The following is a 12572-nucleotide window of genomic DNA, read 5'->3' on the forward strand; positions in this document are numbered from 1 at the left end:
ATATACATATGTATATATACACATATATACATATGTATATATACACATATATACATATGTATATATACACACACACATATATACACATATATACATATATACATATATACACATATATACATATATATACATATATTTACACATATATATATATATATTTTTTTTTTTTGAGATGGAGTCTCGCACTGTCACCCAGGCTGGAGTGCAGTGGCGCAATCTCGGCTCCCTGCAAACTCCGCCTCCCGGTTTCACACCATTCTCCTGCTTCAGCCTCCCAAGTAGCTGGGACTACAGGCGCCCACCACCACGCCCGGCTAATTTTTTGTATTTTTAGTAGAGACGGGGTTTCACCGTGTTAGCCAGGATGGTCTCGATCTCCTGACCTCATGATCCGCCAGCCTCGGCCTCCCAAAGTGCTGGGATTACAGGCCTGAGCCACCACACCCGGCCACAACCATCATATTTTTTATCTTTTTTTCCCCCCCTTTCTTGGATCCCCAGTCAGCACATTTTTTTTAATTAAAAAAAAACTTTTGGACTAGGCAATATACATGTGTCATACAAAATTCAAAACATATAGAAGAGTATTCAGTGAAAAATAACTCTCACTTCTCAGTTCTGTAGGCACCTGGTTTGTCTCCCACAGGGGCAATCACTTTATAAGCTTCTGAGATGTTCTGAGAATTTACAAATTTGTGTTTACCTGTAGTTTCCTTTCCCTTCTTGTTCTACATCTTACCTTTTGCATTTAGCAGTTTATTTTGGAGATTGCTTCAAATCAGCAATATAAAGCTACTTCACTATTTTATTTTATTTTTGAATTTTGATAAAATATACATAACATAAAATAGACCGTTTAAGCTGTTTTTAAGGGTACAATTTAGTGGCATTAAGTATATTCACAATGTTATACAACCATTGCCACTATCCATTTCTAGAACTTCCTGATCATCCCAAACAAACTTTGTACCCATTAGGCAATAATTTGCCATCTTCCTCTCCCCACCCCGTAATAATCACTAATCACATTCTGTCTATGGATTTGTTCATTCTAGATGCCTCATATAAATGGAATCATACGATATGTATTGTTTTGTGTCTCGCTTATTTCACTTAGCATAATATTTTCAAGGTTCATGTAGGTTGTAGCATGCATCAGAACTTTATTCCCATTACAGCTATAATAATTCCATTCTTGGCCAGGCACGGTGGCTCACGCCTGTAATCCCAGCACTTTGGGAGGCTGAGGCGGGCAGATCATGAGGTCAGGAGATCGACACCATCCTGGCTAACACGGTGAAACCCCGTCTTTACTAAAAATACAAAAAATTAGCTGGACGTGGTGGCAGGCGCCTATAGTCCCAGCTACTTGGGAGGCTGAAGCAGGAGAATGGCGTGAACCCGGGATACGGAGCTTGCAGTGAGCCGAGATCGCGCCACTGCACTCCAGCCTGGGAGACAGAGCGAGACTCTGTCTCAAAAAAAAAATAAATAAATAATTCCATTCTTTGTTTTTGTTGTTGTTGTGTTTTATTTTGTTTTGTTGAGATGGAGTCTCACTCTGTCGCCCAGCTTGAGTGCAACGGCACAATCTTGGCTTACCGCAACCTCTGCCTCCTGGGTTCAAGCAATTCTCTTGCCTCAGCCTCCTGAGTAGCTGGGATTATAGGCTCGCACCACCACGCCCGGCTGATTTTTGTATTTTTAGTAGAGATGGGATTTTGCCATGCTGGCCAGGCTGGTCTTGAACTCCTCACCTCAGGTGATCCGCCTGCCTCGGCCTCCCAAAGTGCTAGGACTACAGGCGTGAGCCACTGCACCCGGCTCCCATTCTTTGTTTATACCGCATTTTGTTTATCCATTCATCCATTGATGGACACTTGGGTTGTTTCCACCTTTTGGCCATTTGAATAATGTTGCTGAGACCATTGGTTTACAAATATTTGTTTGAGTCCCTGTTTTCAGTTTTTTAGGGTGTATATCTAAGAGTGGAATTGCTGGATCTTATGATGACCATATGTTTACCATTTTGAGGAACCACCAAACTGCTTTCCATAGCAGCTGCATAATTTTACATTCCCACCAACAATGTATGTAGGTTCCAATTTCTCCATATCCTTGCCAACATGTATTTTCCTTTCTTAAAAATTTCTTTTGATTTTTATTAATTAATTAATTTAAAAATTATTATTATTTTTAGATAGGGTCTTATTCTGTTACCCAAGCTGCAGTGCAGTGGCGTGATCATACTTCACTGCAGCCTGGAAATCCTGTGCTTAAGCAGTCTTCCCACCTCAGCCCCTGAGTACCTGGGACTACAGGTACCTGCCACCTCCCCAGGCCCTATTTTTTAACTATAATCATTCTGATGAGTGCGAAGTGGTATCTCATTGTGGTTTGATTTGCATTTTCTAATGACTAATGATGTTAAGCATCTTTTCATGTACTTCTTGGCCATTTCTATATTTTTGTAGAAATGTCTATTCAAGTCCTTTACCCATTTTTGTTTGTTTTGTTTTTGAGATGGGGTCTCACTCTGTCACACACATTGGAGTACAGTGGTGTTATCTTGGCTTACTGCAACCTCCATCTCCCAGGCTCAAGCGATCCTCCCATGTCAGCCTCCTGAGTAGCTGGGACCATAGGTGTGCACCACCATGCCCAGCTAATTTTTTATAATTTTGGTAGACATTATGTTTTGTCATGTTACCCAGACTGGTTTGGAACGCTTGAGCTCAGGAGATCCACCCACCTCTGCCTCCCAAAGTGCTGGCATTACAGGCATGAGCCACCGTGCTCAGCCCTTTGCCCATTTTTAAATTAGGTTTTTGTCATTTTGAGGTATAGGAGTTATTTATATATTCTGGATATTGATCCCTTATCAGATATATGATTTGCAAATATTTTCTCCCATTCTATGGGTTTTCACTCCCTTGATAGTGTCCCTTGATGCACTAAAGTATTTAGTTTCAATAAAGTCAAATTTATCTATTTCTTTTTCTTTCTTTCTTTCTTTTTTTTTTTTTTTTTTTGAGATGGAGTCTCACTCTGTCACTAGGCTGGAGTGCAGTGGCACAATCTCAGCTCACTCCAACCTCCGCCTCCCAGGTTCAAGTGATTCTCCTGCCTCAGCCTCCCATGTAGCTGGGACTAGGGGCATGCACCACAATGCCCAGTTAATTTTTGTATTTTTAGTAGAGACGGGGTTTCACCATGTTGGCCAGGATGATGTCAATCTCTTGACCTCATGATCTGCCTGTCTCAGCCCCTCAAAGTGCTGTGATTACAAGCATGAGCTACTGCTCCCGGCCTCCATTAAGTTTTAAGATGGCACTCACCATCTTTGTGAAAAGTTGAACATTACTAACAAAGTCTAATCATATCTTTAGAAGGGGTAAACAGTGATACCATTTACTGAATTGGAATTACTATTAAAATTTAAAAAAAACAGCATATTCATTTAACCACAAGCCAGTCTTAGTTTTAAATGAGGACCACCCAACGAGATACTCTGTCAGTCATTCATGATCTGAATTCTGGTGTATAAAATCTATTAAAGTGTGGTACACATAAAGAAGTCATGAGATATTTGTTTTGTAATAAATAAGGCAGTGACCAATTATTACTCATTAGTAGCTTTTTTGAGTTAAGCTATCAAGTTTGCCCTTTCTGCCTTCTTAATTCCGGCAAAGATCATTTTTCTTCCAGGGATGTACTTCTTGGGATTCTTCAAATACTCCATCAGTGTATCCTCTCCCCAGGTGATGCCTTTGTTCTTATTGGTGTCTGTGTAAGAGAATCCAGTGGCCTGACCTGTCTTCCGCACGAAGAGACCGTGGAGATTAGGCCCACTCTTGTGCTTGTCTCCCTTTTCCACCGTGTGGCACTGGGCACACTTCTGAACAAAAATCTTCTTACCTTTCTCAGCATCACCCATATATAATTCTGTTTTTCATCGCTGGCGCCACGAAGGTTGCCACTCCAAAGCTGTACGACCCACTCTCTATCAATTTGTTTTCTTGTGTTTCTTGTCCTTTTGGTTGTCATGCTTAAGATACCATTGCCGAATCCAAGGTCATGAAAGTTTTATTTTCTTCTAAGAGAAAGTTTTAGCTCTTAAATTTAGGTCTTTGATCCACTTTGTGTTAATTTTTGTATATAGTTTATTTTAATATTTTAAGGATTTAACGTCATTCTTTTGCACATGGATATCCAGTTTTTCCAGTGCCAATTTGTTGAGAAGATGGTCCTTTCACCATTGAAATTATTTTGGCACCCTTGTCAAAAATCAATTTGTCACATATATGAAGGCTTATTTTTGAACTCTGTATTCTATTTCATTGGTCTATACGTCTGTCCTTCTGCCATCACCACACTGTTTTGACTGCTGTAGCTTTGTATTAATATTGAAATCAGGAAGTGTGGGCCCTCCAGCTTTGTTCTTTTTCAAGGTTTTGGCAGTTTGGGGTCCCTTGAAATTCCATGTGAATTTTGGTATGGATCTTTCTGTTTCTGCAAAACATGTTGTGGGACTTTGATAAGGATTACACTGAATCACTTTGAGTGGTATTAGCAATATTAAGTGTCTTCCAATCCATGAAGACAGTAGCTCTTTCCATTTACTTATGTCTTTAATGTTTTTCAGCAATGTTTATTTTATTATTTTATTTTATTTTGAGACAATGTCTGGCTCTGTCACCCAGGCTAGAGTACAGTGATGTGATCCTGGCTCACTGTGTTCTTGACTTCCCAGGCTCAGGTGATCCTCCCACCCCAGCCTTCCGAGTAGCCAGGACCACAGGCATGCACCACCACAGCTGGCTAATTTTTGTATTTTCTATAGAGATGAGGTTTTGCCATGTTACCCAGGCTGGTCTTGAACTCCTGGGTTCAAGCAGTCCAGCAGCCTCAGCCTCCCAAAGTGTTAGGATGACAGGTATGAGCTACTTCGCCCAGCCTTGCCTCCATGTTTAAATCTTTACCTGAGTATTTTATTCTAGTTCATTATTTTGGCTGAGCAGTGATCAACATTATGATAATTTTCATATACTTATAGAAATAATAACAATAAAAGATATTATTATTGAATGTCTATCATGTGCTAGGCACTGTTCTAGAAGTTTTTTATAATTTATCTCTAATCCTTAAAACAACCTTCTCCATTTCGGGCCAGGCACGTAATCACCCCTGTAATCCCAGCACTTTGGGAGGCCAAGACAGGCGGATCACGAGGTCAGGAGATCGAGACCATCCTGGCTAACATGGTGAAACCCCGTCTCTACTAAAAATACAAAAAATTATCCGGGCGTGGTTGGTGGCGGGCACCTGTAGTCCCAGCTACTTGGGAGGCTGAGGCAGGAGAATGGCATGAAGCCGGGAGGTGGAGCTTGCAATGAGCCAAGATGGCGCCACTGCACTCTAGCCTGGGCGACAGAGCGAGACTCCTTCTCAAAGAAAAAAAAAAAAAAGTCCCCATTTCAGATGTAAAAATTAAAACTTGGAGAGATGAATTGACTTGCTAAAGACACACAGGGCTGGGTATGGTGGTTCACACCTGTAATCCCAGCATTTTGGAAGGCCAAGGCTGGTGGATCACCTGAGGTCAGGAGTTCACCAGCCTAGCCAACATGGTGAAACCCCATCTCTACTAAAAATACAAAATAAGCCGGGCATGGTGGCGGGTGCCTGTAATCCCAGTTACCCAGGAGGCTGAGGCAGGAGAATCATTCGAACCTGGGAGGCAGAGGTTGCAGTGAGCCGAGATTGCCCCTTTGCACTCTAGCCTAGGCAACAAGAACGAAAGTCCGTCTCAAAAAAAAAAAAACAGTTAGTAAACGATAAAAGCCTTTATAGTCTAGCTATATGGCTCGATATCCATACCTTCTTTTGCTGTGCCATTCCAGCATTTTCATCTTTCTTCATCATCTCATTGCAGGATGACATGCACTTGGTGATAAGAAAGCAGCTCTCTAGCACCGTATTCAAGTACAAGCTCATTGGGATTATTGGTGCTGTGACCATGGCTGGCATCATGGCGGCAGACAGGTACACGTGGAGATTCTGACTTCTGTGGTTTAAGATCAGTTAATCTTGCTAACTAACGAAGTGTTACATCTCATAGACATCATTTTAGCAGTAGAAGTTACAACTATAAATGAGCAAATGTGTTTTGCTACTTTTCCATGTTCCTTTCTAATCGTGACTGTATATATTACCATGTATATGTTTTGCTGGAATGTGATCCTAGCCATTACAGTCTGGTTAAAAATTAAGGATTGGCTAGAGGTAAAATTCTAGAAATCTTTGCACAAAATGGGAACCCTGATTCTTTTAGAATGCATTTTTCTTTATCTGCTCCTGATATAGACACTAGACAATGCAGGTGTCTACATTGCTGTGTCATTCCTGTCGGGAACTTTATACATTTGGTACAAATAAGATCTTGTGTATTTCCCCTCACCTTGTTCCTTGAGGCCCCATTTGTAGAATCTAAAGAAATATCGGTTTGGGGGCTTGATAAGATGTTGCCATTACAAACCGACATTGGATTTCAGTTCATGCTCCTTGGAATTTATTTTCTGAGACATCAGGAGACATCTTTAGAATCCACATTGTGGAATCCTAATTAGGGAAAAGGAGTCACAATGGTGGGAGCAAAGAAAGCAAAGACAAAGTATGTAAGTCTGCCTTTTTTCATGGTGCAGGACATGCAGCCCTCCTGCGCCCAACTTAATCACCAGACACCTGCAAGTTAGCTCACTGCAACTTTGGCATTATCAGTACTGCACAAAGCCCTCTTCGGCATACAGCATACATCATAAATACTACTCTATAAATCCCCAGCAAGCCGTTGTTTCCTTGCAGTCAGCTCCTCTATTGCTGGCTGCCCAGTGCTTTCTTGCAACGTACTTTTATACTTTCTCTAAGAAATCTGCGTTTCTTTACCTACAACTGTCTTAGTAAATTCTCCCTCTAACCCCACCCCAACCGCCACCGGCTCAGATAGTCATCACTCCCCTGTGACACACATTAATAATGGGAAGAGGTTGCAGAGTGTACTGGTTAAGAGTTCAGTCAGTGAAGCCATACTGCTTGCCCAGGGTCAGATTCTGGCTCCATTATTTATTAGCTGAATTACCTTGGGTAAGTTACTTTATCTCTCTGCCTTTGTAGACTCACATCAGCAATAAGGATAATAATAGGATTTACCTCATAGAGTCATTGAGAACATTAAAGGGTTAGAACAATGTGTAGTCCATAATATGCACTAATTAAGTGCTTCCTCTAATTATTGCTAATTTGCCCTTAAAAAATATGTATGAAAAAGAAAAAATATATAGGATAACCATCCTTTGCTCTAATCTGTATTTTGTACGGACAAAATAAATACTCTTCGCTGCCTTCATGCACTTTTATCTTTACCCTACCCTAGGGAAGTCAGAATTCTTAAACTTATTGGCAGTTGTTACAAAATATTACAAAAGTGAAATTAAAATTCTGTGTTTTTACCAAACACCGCATGTTCTCACTCATAGGTGGGAATTGAACAATGAGAACACATGGACACAGGAAGGGGAACATCACACACCGGGGAATGTTGTGGGGTGGGGGAGGGGGGAGGGATAGCATTAGGAGATATACCTAATGCTAAATGACGAGTTAATGGGTGCAGCACACCAACATGGCACATGTATACATATGTAACAAACCTGCACGTTGTGCACATGTACCCTAAAACTTAAAGTATAATAATAATTTTTAAAAAAATTCTTTGTTTTTAGAAGTGAATCACCTAGTTTGACCCAAGAGAGAGCCAACCTGAGCGATGAGCAGTGCACACAGGTGAGTTCTTTTTTTCCTTTCTTTCTTTTTCCTGTCTTTTTTTTTTTTTTTAGAGAGTCTCGCTCTGTCGCCCAACCTGCAGTGCAGTGGCAAGATCTCGGCTCACTGCAACCTCCACCTCTCAGGTTCAAGTGATTCTCCTGCCTCAGCCTCCAGAGTAGCTGGGATTACAGGCACGCACCACCACACCCGGCTAATTTTTTATGTTTTCGGTAGAGACGAGGTTTCACCATGTTGGCCCCGCTGGTCCTGAACTCCTGAACTCAAGTGATCCACCTGCCTCGGCCTCCCAAAGTGCTGGGAGTACAGGCGTGAGCCACCTCGCCCGGCCGAGTTCTTATAATGTGATTGGATATGTTTATGAGTAACTGAGGAATTGCTTCTAGTCACTGTCAGTTCACCAGAAAGTGCTTCTTTTGTAAAAGAAGTTTTCCTGAACTCCTACTTCTGTGGTTTTCTGACACTTGGAAACTACTGGCTTGGGTAGCGTTTATTTTTATGTTTATTTATTTATTTATTTTTAGATGGAGTCTCAACTCTGTCGCCAAGGCTGGAGTGCGGTGGTGCTTCCTGGGTTCAAGCGATTCTCCTGCCTCAGCCTCCCAAGTAGCTGGGATCACAGGCATGCACCACCATGCCCAGCTAAATTTGTATTTTTAGTAGAGATGGGGTTTCACCATGTCGGGGTTTCGCTATGTTGACCAGGCTGGTCTCAAACTCCTGATCTCAGGTGATCTGCCCCCATCAGCCTCCCAAAGCACTGGGATTACAGATGTGAGCCACCACTCCCAGGCCAGTTGCATTTATTTCTATATCCATTTAATCTCTCTAATTAAATTATAAAGTCTTAGCAAGAAAGATATGCCATGTTTATGGAATAACACTTTGGTTGAAGCATGGGGACAAATAAGTACATAATTGGAAAGTGGGACATAAAGCTAGTTCAGGCAGGGCACGGTGGCTTGCGACTGTAATCCTAGCACTTTGGGAGACCAAGGCAGGAGGATCACTTGAGGTCAGGAGTTTGAGACCAGCCTGGCCAACATGGTGAAATCCCATCTCTAATAAAAGTACAAAAAAATTAGCTGGACATGGTGGCAGGCGCCTGTAGTCCCAGCTACTCAGGAGGCTGGGACAAGAGAATTGCTTGAATCCGGGAAGTGGAGGTTGCAGTGAGCCGAGATCACACTACTATACTCCAGCCTGGACGACAGAGCAAGGCTCCATCTCAAAAGAAAAAAAGAAAAAGCTAGTTGAGAGAGAAAACAGAGAGCCTTGCATGTAAAGCAATATATTTTTATTTCATTCTTTAGGCAGAGGTATTCCTTAAGGGTTTCTTAGCATGGAAATGGCAAAATCAAAGGTTTACTTTAGAAAAATTAATCTGGCTGCAGTGTCTGGCAGATTGGAAAAGGGATGATATCAGAAGGAGACAGACGGGTCAGAACATTCAGGAAAACTTCAAGTGAGACATAGAGCTTTGCCAGTAAAATCAGAAAGTGAAAAAACAGTCTTGAATGGGGCGAGTGGAGTTTGGGAAGGATTGGCAGCCCAAGGTTTAAACCATTCTTCCTCTTTGCTCCAGGTGACCTCCTTGTTGCAGTTGGTTCATTCCTGCAGTGAGCAGTCTCCTCAGGCCTCTGCACTTTACTATGATGAATTTGCCAACCTGATCCAACATGAAAAGCTGGATCCAAAAGCCCTGGTAAAGCCAATTGTCTTTTCTTAAAGCAATAAAGCATGAGAGCTGCTTTGCTACACTCTTCAAGTCTTTCTGTTGCAGTGTGAAAATAGATCATCCTGTGACCTCTCCTAAATTCTAACTGGGAAAGGCTTTTCTGCCCTACCCTGCCTCACGGCTCTTCTCTGAGGCCTCCTTCACTTAATAACAATCATAATAGTAAAGAAGAGATGGACTTTGTTAATGATGATGGCTATTATCTGTCTGAGAGCCCTATTCTGTGCTAGGCCTTGTGCTAGGTGCTTTTTATGCACTCTCTCTTTTCTACTTCACAATAGTGAGATATTTATTATTACTTTCTTTTTAGAAATGAGGGAACTGAGACTTAGAAAGGTTAAGAGTAATTTATCTAGGGCTGTACAGCAAGTACACTCTGCACTGCCCTTTTTGTTTGTTTGCTTCCTGAAGGAATGGGTTGGGCATACCATCTGTAATGATTTCCAGGATGCCTTCGTAGTGGACTCCTGTGTTGTTCCGGAAGGGTAGGTATTGTTTACCTGCTGGCTTGGTTGTACTGGTGAAGTTACATCAATTCTGTCAGTAGCTGATACAAACTTCAGAATACCCTTGACCTCAGCCACAGCTGCCCAGTCCCACAGCTTCTTTCCTCCCAACCCCAGCACCCCTGCACCCTTAGCTCCAAAATTCCTAAAAGGTTCACTGTTTGTTCTTCTAATTTCTCCCCATGATGTTGTGTTTGAAATTGGTTTGCTCTAGTGGTTTTCCCTGTAGCCTTGCGTATTCCTGAGCTGCAACATCAGATTCTGGTTTTTCTCTGCAGTGACTTTCCATTTCCTGTGAAAGCACTGTACGGACTGGAAGAATACGACACTCAGGATGGGATCGCCATAAACCTCCTGCCGCTGCTGTTTTCTCAGGACTTTGCAAAAGATGGGGGTCCGGTGACTTCACAGGAATCAGGCCAAAAGTCAGTATAGTTTTTCTTTTCTAAACCTGTTTGTGTTTTGAATGTTCATGGGGAATTCCACAGTTCTTGGTGGGGAAGTTGAGTCAAAAGTTTCTCTCGAGACAAATGGTATTTGGAGAGGTTAGGGAGAATGGGGCAGATTCCTTGTTTTTTCTTGGATCCTTGGCTTGAGATTTATATTGCCTTGTGTGAGCCAACAGATATTCTGAGATTACTTTCTGGCCAACGTGGCGAAACACTGTCTCTACTAAAAATACAAAAATTAGCCGGGCAGTGTGGCATGCACCTATAATCCCAGCTACTCAGGAGGCTGAGGCAGGATAATTGCTTGAACCTGGAAGGCAGAGGTTGCAGTGAGCTGAGATCGTTTCACTGCACTCCAGACTGGGCGACAGAGCAAGACTCTGTCTCAAAAAAAGAAGTTGTGCTCCCTATGTATGTGGAGTAATATCTCCCTATGTACGTGGAGTAATACACCTATGAAGTGTGGTCTAGAAATTTATTTCTCCTTCTCAGATTGGTGTCTCCGCTGTGCCTGGCTCCGTATTTCCGGTTACTGAGACTTTGTGTGGAGAGACAGCATAACGGAAACTTGGAGGAGATTGATGGTCTACTAGGTATGGGATGAAGTCATCAGATCCTTTCTTCTTTATACTCTTCCTTTGGTAAACTTAGGGAAAGGGCAGATCAATACATGGGGTATGTGGGGAGGAATTTTCTAACTTCAGCAGAATAGTTTATCATTGGAATTCCAAAGACAAAATAGTACATACAGAATCCCATTATGTTAACAAATCAATTGTTGCAAAAACTTTCTAGTTATATTTGTTGATTGCTATATGATATGCAAATATTTTAATCAGATCTTGGCCTTCAAATATGAGTTAAAGGGGAAAGTAAATAGCAGGGAGAGCTAGCTCCAGAGGCAACCTCCAGGTTTTATTGGCTTGCACTAACGGTAGTTGGAAATGTTTGTTCTCTCTCAGATTGTCCTATATTCCTAACTGACCTGGAGCCTGGAGAGAAGTTGGAGTCCATGTCTGCTAAAGAGCGTTCATTCATGTGTTCTCTCATATTTCTTACTCTCAACTGGTTCCGAGAGGTGAGCAGAGTTAATAGGATGTTTCACTTATTGTGCATAGTTTTTCTCAAAACTATTTTCTTAGTTCCCACAAGACTCCCTAGAAGTCCTCACCAAGCAGTAACCCCCGTGTGCTTCTCTAGCTGTTATGTCCCACCACTCCCCAGTTATATGAACCTCCTTAGGTAGCCAAATGAGAATACTTAGAATTCACTTCACATTGCCCATGCTTTATTTTCTCCAAGCTGCCTTGTCCCTAGAATGACCTTCTCACCTTCTTCACTGTGGAACTACTGTTCGTCCTGGCACAGGCATATGCCTACTGTTTTGATTCAGTGAGTGGTGGTAGTTTCCCTCCCATTAGAATGTATTTGTGTTTCGTGATAATGACAATGATGGCAACATCTTATATCTCTACCTCACTGTCTTCCTCTCTGATATTATTTCAGGAATGTTTGTGCACTTGAATGAGCTTATTTGATTACCACATCTCTATTATGATACGGGCAGAATAGCTATTGTCCTCATTTTACACATACGAATTTCAATAGGGAGTTCAAAGTCATTAAAAATTTTTAAGTACTTACACTGTACCAAGTGCTGGACTCATTTCTTTATGAAGAAATACTTAGAAAGGTTAAAGACTCAGCCAAGGTCACACAGTAAGTAGCAGTATAGAACTTGTTTCACCAAATTGTGTGCTCTCTGGCTATTCCACCTTGTAACATAACTAGTAATAAGTAAAACTAAGGTCACAAGCCTAATCTCCTTTGTTTTTTGTTTTTTTGAGACAGAGTCTTGCTCTGTCACCCAGGCTGGAGTGCGGTGGCTCAGTCTCGGCTCACTGCAACCTCCGCCTCCCAGGTTCAGGCAATTCTCCTTCTTCAGCTTCCCTAGTAGCTGGGATTACAGATGTGTGCCACTATACCCAGCTAATTTTTGTATTTTTGGTAGACATGGGCTTTCACCATGTTGGCCAG

General features: G+C 41.9%; 2 protein-coding genes across 17 annotated transcripts in view; one reads left to right on the forward strand and one right to left on the reverse strand.

The window, feature by feature from the left end:
- FANCD2 (FA complementation group D2) overlaps positions 1 to 12572 on the forward strand; it is a 104905-nt gene that overhangs the window by 59498 nt on the left and 32835 nt on the right. For all 16 annotated transcript variants that reach the window (XM_055110941.3, XM_055110943.3, XM_055110942.3 and 13 more), the window contains 7 exons: positions 5936 to 6045; positions 7782 to 7842; positions 9428 to 9547; positions 9992 to 10065; positions 10365 to 10511; positions 11028 to 11128; positions 11498 to 11613. In XM_055110941.3, coding sequence (XP_054966916.1) covers positions 5936 to 6045; positions 7782 to 7842; positions 9428 to 9547; positions 9992 to 10065; positions 10365 to 10511; positions 11028 to 11128; positions 11498 to 11613 — 729 coding nt within the window. The remainder of the gene's footprint in view (positions 1 to 5935; positions 6046 to 7781; positions 7843 to 9427; positions 9548 to 9991; positions 10066 to 10364; positions 10512 to 11027; positions 11129 to 11497; positions 11614 to 12572) is intronic.
- Positions 3647 to 3982, reverse strand: LOC106634558 (cytochrome c, somatic-like). Its single transcript, XM_034955759.2, has one exon. The coding sequence runs from the start codon at positions 3935 to 3937 to the stop codon at positions 3647 to 3649; it is 291 nt and encodes a 96-aa protein (XP_034811650.1). The 5' UTR covers positions 3938 to 3982.

Source organism: Pan paniscus, chromosome 2, assembly GCF_029289425.2.
Source record: "Pan paniscus chromosome 2, NHGRI_mPanPan1-v2.0_pri, whole genome shotgun sequence".
Classification (NCBI taxonomy): domain Eukaryota; kingdom Metazoa; phylum Chordata; class Mammalia; order Primates; family Hominidae; genus Pan; species Pan paniscus.

Coding starts and splice junctions, on each gene's coding strand:
- LOC106634558 (XM_034955759.2), bottom strand. CDS start 3,937: ATGGGTGATGCTGAGAAAGGTAAGAAGATTTTTGTTCAGAAGTGTGCC.